At 37.8% G+C, this 9429-nt stretch overlaps 1 protein-coding gene across 1 annotated transcript; it reads right to left on the bottom strand.

Annotated features, from left to right (window-relative positions):
• Positions 1-8684: 8684 nt before the first annotated feature.
• LOC131051497 (uncharacterized) lies at positions 8685-9224 on the bottom strand. Its single transcript, XM_057986055.2, has one exon. The coding sequence runs from the start codon at positions 9222-9224 to the stop codon at positions 8685-8687; it is 540 nt and encodes a 179-aa protein (XP_057842038.1).
• Positions 9225-9429: the final 205 nt, after the last annotated feature.

Below are 9429 nucleotides of genomic sequence, written 5' to 3'. Positions count from 1 at the left end.
CGTAAGGGGTCATATGGTGTCCTATGACCCCTTAGGACACCATATGACCCCCTAGGACACAATAGGGTGCCGTTATGGGTCGTATGGTGTCCTAAGGGGTCATATGGTGTCTTATGACCCCTTAGGACACCATATGACCCCTTAGGACACAATATGGTGTCCTTATGGATCGTATGGTGTTGTAAGGGGTCATATGGTGTCTTATGACCCCTTATGACACCATATGACCCCTTAGGACATAATACGGTGTCGTTATGGGTGGTATGGTATCCTAAGGGATCATATGGTGTCCTATGACCCCTTAGGACACCATATGACCCATTAGGGCACAATATGGTGTCGTTATGAGTCGTATGGTGTCCTAGGGGGTCATATGGTGTCCTATGGGGCCATAGGACACCATATGCTCCATAGGACACCATATGACCCCTTAGGTGTTGTTATGGGTCATTATGGTGTCGTAAGGGGTCATATGGTGTCCTATGACCCCTTAGGACACCATATGACCCCTTAGGACACAATAGGGTGTCGTTATGGGTCGTATGGTGTCATAAGAGGTCATATGGTATCTTATGACCCCTTATGACACCATATGATTGCTTAGGACACAATACGGTGTCGTTATGGGTCGTATGGTGTCCTAAGGGGTCATATGGTGTCCTATGACCCCTTAGGACACCATATGACCCATTAGGACACAATATGGTGTCGTTGTGGGTCATATGGGCACCTAAGGGGTCATGTGGTGTCCTATGGGGCCATAGGACACCATATGACCCCTTAGGTGTCGTTATGGGTCGTATGGTGTCGTAAGGGGTCATATGGTGTCCTATGACCCCTTAGGATACCATATGACCCCCTAGGACACAATAGGGTGTCGTTATGGGTCGTATGGTGTCCTAAGGGGTCATATGGTCTCCTATGACCCCTTAGGACACCATATGACCCCTTATGACATAATATGGTGTTGTTATGGGTCGTATGGACACCTAAGGGGTCATATGATGTCCTATGGGGCCATAAGACACCATATGACCCCTTAGGTGTTGTTATGGGTCATATGGTGTCGTAAGGGGTTATATGGTGTCCTATGACCCCTTAGGACACCATATGACCCCCTAGGACACAATAGGGTGTCGTTATGGGTCGTATGGTGTCCTAAGGGGTCATATGGTGTCTTATGACCCCTTAGGACACCATATGACCCCTTAGGACACAATACAGTGTTGTTATGGGTCGTATGGTGTCCTAAGGGGTCATATGGTGTCCTATGACCCCTTAGGACACCATATGGCCCATTAGGACACAATATGGTGTTGTTATGGGTTGTATGGACACCTAAGGGGTCATATAGTGTCCTATGGGGCCATAGGACACCATATGAACCCTTAGGTGTTGTTATGGGTCATTATGGTATCGTAAGGGGTCATATGGTGTTATATGACCCCTTAGGACACCATATGACCCTTTAGGACACAATATGGTGTCGTTATGGGTCGTATGGTGTCCTAAGGGGTCATATGGTGTCCTATGACCCCTTAGGACACCATATGACCCCTTAGGACACAATAGGGTGTCGTTATGGGTTGTATGGTGTCATAAGGGGTGATATGGTTTCCTATGACCCTTTAGGACACCATATGACCCCTTAGGACACAATATGGTGTCGTTATGGGTTGTATGGTGTCGTAAGGGGTCATATGGTGTCCTAAGGGGTCATAGGACACCATATAACCCCTTAGGACATAATATGACCCCTAAGGACACCTAAGGGGTCATATGGTGTCCTATGACCCATTAAGACACTATATGGTGCCGTTATGTGTCCTATGGTGTCCTAAGGGGTCATATGGTGGCCTATGACCACTAGGACAAAATATGGTGTCATTATGGGTCTTATGGTAACCTATGAGGTCATATGGTGTCTTATGACCCCTTAGGACACCATATGACCCCTTAGGTGTCGTTAGGGGTCATTTTGTGTCCTAAGGGGTCATATGGTGTCCTATGACCCCTTAGGACCTAGAAAGAGGAGGGAGTGAGGAAAAAACTGAGGGAAAGTGGTGAGAGAGGGAATTAGATGGGTGTAAGGATGAAGAGGGAGATAGCTCGAGGGATAGGAGAATAAGGGAATTGTGAGAGCTAGAGAGGGGAGGGACAAAGAAGAGTTTGTATCTATTCCACATTTGGCGCGCGCCAAATAGGGAGAGTGCCAAATGTGTACATAGAAAACCCCATCTCACCTCTCCCTTCTTTATCTCCCTTCCCTCGTAGTTCCATCTCTCTCTAAGATCTATATCTCATATTCTCTCTCTCCCCTTACCTCTTCTCGAGCTCTTCATTCTTATAGATACATACTCTTCTTTGTCCCTCCCCTTTCTAGCTCTCACAATTCCCTTATTCTGCTATCCCTCGAACTATCTCCCTCTTCATCCTTATTTGGCATGTGCCAAATTTTGAATATAGACCACATTTTGCGCACGCCAAATGTGGAATATGGACCACATTTGGCGTGCGCCAAATGGAATATCCATTCATCACATTTGGCACGCCAAATAGGGCGCTCGCCATATTTGGTGAGCACCAAATGCCCTGCTTTGGGAAACACCAAACCTATTGTTTGGATTTGCCTTGGGCATCCAACCCAAAGGTTTGGACGACCATTTTAGGCTAGAGACGTGTTTTTGTCAGAACATTGAAAATTTTGACATATTTTTGGTCATACTCTCCGTCAGGTTTGCACGTGTTTCAATGAAGTTAAAAAAAATACCATAGTAAAATTGAGCTCCCTCTTAGCTATTCAAAAATGTAATTTATTTCAAATTTTGATTTCGTTAAGTCTTTCATCTATAATTTGTTTTGTTAGTGTGTCCATTTTTTGTCAAAAACCAACATGCACTATTTTGCGTCTAGATTTTTACACGTTCATCAAATTTTGAAAAAAATTACATTTTTAGAAACTAGACTCCATTATGCACAATTAAAAAAAAAAAGGTTTTGATTTTTGATTTGTTTTCAATGATTTTAGGGGGGAGCACGCTCAAATTTCTATTTTTCAGGATGTGTCCGCTTTTTAAATTACTAAAAAATCATATACTCATTAAAAAATTAGCTGAAAATTCTGGCATAAACTTCAAGGTGTTAGCTAATTTCTCACCGAAGTGATTTTATTTAACAAATCTTGTACTTTCTCTTATTAGTCATTACTGTTGAAACAACACAAGGACTCAAACTTTCTCTTATTAGTCATTTATTTAACAAATCTTGTACCTGATTCTTGATTTCTTCATTCTCCTTTGGAGTCATCTCCCAGGCTTCCTTGTGATGGCTAATACTTCTCAATGTTGGAATTATAGCTAAGTTCGGATTACATGTAATTATAGCTTTGCTATGAATATTGGGCAAGACCTATATAATGTAACTTGTGGATAGGGCAAGACCTATATAATGTAACTTGTGGATAGGATGAGACCTATTGAATGTTACTTGTAATTAAGCAAGACCTATAAGTAACTTGCAATTATATTGGACAAGACCTATATGAATATAACTTGTAATCTATAGGTTTGATCCTATTCTTGGCGCCAAGACAATAAAGCCGACCTAGGTAAATTGGAAGGCTATGTCATATATATATACAAAGAATCATTCATGCTTATTATACATTCATTCCATATGGTGATCTCCTTCTGTGACAATCAAAGAATACATTCATTTAGCAGTAATCAACGAATCCATGCAGTCATCAACGAATACATTTTTATCAGCAATGAATCATCTTCTATGCTCAGCGAACTGCTTTTTGGAAACAATGAACTCCACCTTGAGGACAATGAAGCTTATTCAGAGGACAACAAACTAGATACAAAGGGAAGCGAACCTTCTTGAGGCAGTGAACTGATCTGCAAATGGTGTCTTGAATCAACATTCAAGTGTACTATGGATAAGTCATTTCATTACTGTGTATGCCCTAGTTTGAGTACTCCATACTACTGTTCACATTCTGCAGTTCTGATTGCTTCAAGTGTTGAAGCAAATTTGTTAAAGACATACTGATTTGTCATAATAAGATTTGAGATTATAGCTAGGTTTTTCACCTCCACATGGGAGATTTTCCCAGGGTATTTTGGTTTTCTTTATGTGTGCGTTGATTTTTTTGTTTTCTAAAATTTCTATCTATATATTACAGCATGATCCTAAAACTAGCATGGTATCAAAGCAGGTTCCTTCTATAAAGCCTAACAGCTTGCAGGTAGATCTTGTATTACTTCTTTTGCAGGACTAGGGCTAGCATGAATCAACAATGAATCTAGACAATATACCTGCTTGCCGAATTGAGGGCATCGATGGGGCCATAACAAGAACATGAAGGGTTCAATCTTTGTATACAATTGTTCTTACTCCTCTACCCTCATTTTCTTACCTCCATTAAGAAAGGTTTGGAGACTTGTATCTGCCTTCTTTGTTGTTATTGGTATTAGTTCTTTCCTACAACCCTAGTTTGGGATCTTAACTAGTGCACATGGTTCTCTTGCTTGTTAATTATTTTAGCAGAGAGTGCCTTCATATGTTGGTTTGTGCACTTGTTTCCTTCTAGCTTCAGATCTTAAGTATTTCTTTTATTCCATTAAGGGCAGTATAATTTTCATCCTAAGGTTTGTAACTATCACCCTAGTTCGAGCTTTGTTCTTGCTTTAAGAATTTGTTCTAATCCTTAGTTTAGATTGTTGAAGTTGGTATTTAGATTGTCTTACTCTCTATTTTTTATTATGTTTATCTCTCATCCTTCCTGATGTGATTTTCTATGAATATGCAATGATCCAATTTGATGCATTGATTCCTGAATATGTCATCCTTGACACTTAATATTATCAGCATTTGTTGCAGATATAAAACTAGGAGTATCTTGATGGATATACTAGTAAGCATAAATAGGAAGATTGAAAGATGAATGAAATTTATAGGATATTTAAAAATATGGAACATTAGTTGAAAACATATAATGAATAGTGTCTTTTAATCGTTGGTGTGATAGGCATGTAAAGGTAAGATGTCGTAGTCATCCTATTCAATAGCTATGACTAATGATGGCCTTACTATCTTCATATTATGATCTAATCCTTTATGATACTTGTTGCATAGTTATGATGCACCATATTCTATCTAAGTCTTGAAATGCTCAATAGTCTTTCTGATTTGGAATTATATACTCTTATGGTGTGTCTCTTGATTTGCATCAAATATTGTAACATCGTATGGACTGTATTTTCTGTTCTATGAGTGTTTTATGTTTGGATAAGGTTGTCATGTAGGGTTGTGACTATGTAGCTCTTGGTTCTCATCAGCTCTTTGTAAAGCTCTCATGATCTTTGTTATACTTTTACTATAACCTTGCTATGCTCCTCTTGTGTAGAGGATTTCCTTTAGCTTTAATGCATTTTCTGTCATGGCTTTCACTATCCTCACATAATATTCATTGTGATATTAGCTCTTCAATTTGAGCATACTGCCTATTATATTTTTTGAAGTAAGTGTTCTCTTGATGATGAAACCTAAGATGAATGAGGTATCTAGCTTATTGAAGTTGTCTTTTTATCATACGCTTGTGCTCAACTACAATGTGTATCTTTTTAAGTGATTGATACTCATATATGATTTTACACATTGGCTAGAAAGACAATTTGGCTTATATACCTTGCTTATGGCTTTTGTAAAATATTTTCTAAAGTCATATACTTGCCTTAGTTTTCTGATATGATCAGACACAACTAACTCTCTGTTATTCAACTATGGAAAACAATCTTACATTTAAACAATGTTGTGTAGCTTTACACTATGATTGAAGTTGATCATAGACTGGCAATATCCTTTTGAGCAATCTTGGCATATGTTGTCAATGGTGGAAGTCTAGTCAATAAAGAGATAAGTTATTTTACATGTTAATTCATTCTATTGGGATATTTAATCATGTTGATGCTTCTCTTCAAGAGATTCTTGAATTACCATGCCTTCAAGGTTAAGAGGGATCTTGGTTTCTTCACTTGAAGGTATGCCATGATCATAATGATTGTGCTATGGGTCCATTTCATAAAAGTGAAGTAAGGAAAAGATTGGCATTTCTCATCTTTGATTTATGACTGCCTCCTTGATTGATTCTTATATTATGTAATCTTCATGAGACTTGATTACCACAATTTTATATTAAGAATCAAGAGGGAGTTTCATATGGAAGTTCTTAAGAAAATATGAAGCTAGACGTGTAGCTCATAGTTAGAAGGAAACATTTGCTCTTGCTGCTAGATATACTAATATTAGAACCATTATAGCTAATGTTGTAGGCTGGAAGTTGGATATAAAGACTTTTTTCTTAATGTTGTCTATATTAAATAATTAGAAGGTTATGAGAATCAAGATAGAGAATCTCATGTGTGCAGATTAAAGAAAATCTCTTTACGGCCTCAAGCAAGCTTCTTGAGCTTGGTATGAAAAGATTGACAAGTATTTGATTAGTTTAGAATCTTGCAAGAATGATGTTGATTATAACCTTTACTTTAAAAGTATTTTTTGGTGAAATGCTAATTTTGGATGATTTATTTTTAACTGGTGAAAATTGTCTCATCTCTACATGAAGAAAGAATTAGCTTTAGAGTTTGAAATGAAGGACTTAGGCTTAATGCATTACTTTCCAGGGTCAGAAGTATGGCAAGATCTAATGAAATTATTCTAAGTCAAGGAAGTATACTGAATAAATTTGGAATGATGGATTGCGAACCTATGTCTACTCCTATAGAAACTAACTTGACGAAATTGAGTTCATTTTTGTAGATCCATCAGAGTACAGATAGTTGATTGAATCCTTGATGCATTTGTTATCAACTAGTTTATGAACAAACCAAAGCATTCTCATCTTGTTGCAACCAAGGATATCCTGAGATATTTGCAAGAAACAGTTGGCTACTGGCTAAAGTATCTAATCAACACCGTCATTTCCTTGGAAGGCTACTTTGATTTTTATTGGGAAGAATGTATTACTGACAAGAAGCACACTTTAGGAATCTATTTTAGGTTGGGTTCAATCGTGATCTCTTGTGCCAATAGGTATCAGTCATCAATTGCATTGAGTATATTGGAAGCTGAGTATATTGCATCAAGTGTGAAGTAATGTGGCTTCACAAAGCTTCTTGCTAAGTTGTTTGGGCAACCTTGGGAACCCAAAGTCATTAATTGTGTCAATTAAAATTGTATTAAGATGTTTGTTAATCTTATGTTTTATGACAGGTCAAAACATGTGGAATCTCATTATCACTATATTTGTGATATGATACAGAAAAGTGCAATTCAGCTGAAATATGTCAGCACTATTGAAGTTGTTCTCACCAAGTCTCTTTCTTGAGTGAAGTTTGTGTACTTCAGAGAGAGACTTGGAGTTGTGGAGAACACAACTTTGGCTGAGAGGGAGTCTCAGTCCTAATGATGCATTAAGTTGCATCTTCCACCCTCTACAAGCAATGCAAGGTGGAGTCACCCTCTGCGGGCAATACAAGGTGGAACCACCCTCTGCAAAAAGCAAGGTGGTAGGTTATTCTTCTTAGTGGAGAAGTTTTGAGGTGTAAGACCTCTTCTCACCCTCTACAGGCAATGCAAGGTGGTTCCATCCTCTATGGGCAATGCAAGATGGATATCATGAAATAAGTTCTTGATGTATATTTATATATTTGTGTGTATTCATTTCTTACAAGTGTGCATAATAAAGTTTTGAATCCATCCTTTGTGGGCAATGCAAGATGGATATCATGGAAAGGTCCATGATGATTTTTTATTTGGCTAGAATCCTCCCTAGCTAAGAGGGAGTGTTAAAATTATAGCTAAGTTCAGATTACATGTAATTATAGCTTTCTATGAATATTGGGAAAGACCTATATAATGTAACTTGTGGATAGGGCAAGACCTATATAATGTAACTTGTGGATAGGACAAGACCTATTGAATGTAAATTGTAATTAAGCAAGACCTATATGTAACTTGCAATTGTATTGGACAAGACCTATATGAATGTAACTTGTAATCTATAGGTTTGATCCTATTCTTGGCACCAAAACAATAAAGCCAACCTAGGTAAATTGGGAGGCTATGTCACATATATATACAAAGCATCATTCATACTTATTACACATTCATTCCACACAGTGATCTCCTTTAGTGACAATCAAAGAATACATTCATTCAACAATAATCAACGAATCCATGTAGTCATCAACGAATACATTCTTATTAGCGATGAATCATCTTCTATTCTCACCGAACTGCTTTCTGGAAATAACGAACTCCACCTTGAGGACAATGAAGCTTATTCAGAGGAAAGAAAACTAGATACAAAGGGAAACAAACCTTCTTGAGGCAATGAACTGATTTGCAAATGGTGTCTTGAATCAGCATTCAAGTGTACTGCAGATAAGTCATTTCATTACTGTGTATGCCCTAGTTTGAGTACTCCATACTAGTATTCACATTCTATAGTTCTGATTGCTTCAAGTGTTGAAGAATATTTGTTAAAGACTCGTACTGATTTGTCATAATAATATTTGAGATTATAGTTGGTTTTTTCACCTCCACGTGGGAGGTTTTCCTAGGGTATTCTGGTGTTCTTTATGTGCATTGATTTTTTGGTTTTCTGATTTTGCTATCTATATATACAATATGACCCTAAAAATAACACTCAATGGAGGTAAAGCATCAGGAAGATCATCCACTACTATGTCTATATTCTCTTTCAACATGTCTTGAATTTCTTCAGGCAAATCAAGCAATTTTGTACTAGTGACCACACCTTTGAGCTTTCCTACCAAAGCAAAGTTTACCTCTTTTGTCTTCATTTGATGTAAAAATTCCTTACCTCCCATCAGAATCACTCTAGAGCTTGGTTCAACAACATATTGTTCTTCCTTTAGAGGTGTAAGAATGTGCTTCTTTCCATCCTTCACAAAAGTGTAAGTGTTGTGCCTCCCATCATGGATAGCTTTTCTGTCATATTGCCAGGGTCTTCCAAGTAGAATGTGGCAAATATTCATAGGCATAACATCGCACACTATTTTATCTTTATAAGTTCCTATTTGGAAATCCACCTTGCATTGTTCCTTAACCAAAAGTTGATGCCCTTTTTGCAACCATGATACTTTATAGGGAGTAAGATGCATTACCTTTTTCAATCCTAGTTTCTCCACCATCTCTGTCAAAACTAGATTGTCTGTGCTCTCGCTATCTATGATGACTTTGTAACATTTTCCTCCACTCTTTCACATTGTCCTAAACAAGTTATTTCTTTGAGGTGGTTCTACTACCTCCTTGTTGGGTTTAAGTAACACCCTTTTCATCAAGAGTGATTCTCCAATTTCAGGTGCATCTTTATAAGTGACAAGTTCCTCTGCAGCT

The sequence above is a fragment of the Cryptomeria japonica genome, chromosome 2, assembly GCF_030272615.1.
Source record: "Cryptomeria japonica chromosome 2, Sugi_1.0, whole genome shotgun sequence".
Lineage (NCBI taxonomy): Eukaryota > Viridiplantae > Streptophyta > Pinopsida > Cupressales > Cupressaceae > Cryptomeria > Cryptomeria japonica.
This window is presented reverse-complemented; position numbering and strand designations above follow the sequence as displayed.

What these genes read in the sequence shown, in the direction of transcription:
- LOC131051497 (XM_057986055.2), bottom strand. Translation starts at nt 9,224, where the DNA reads ATGGTGGAGAAACTAGGATTGAAAAAGGTAATGCATCTTACTCCCTAT.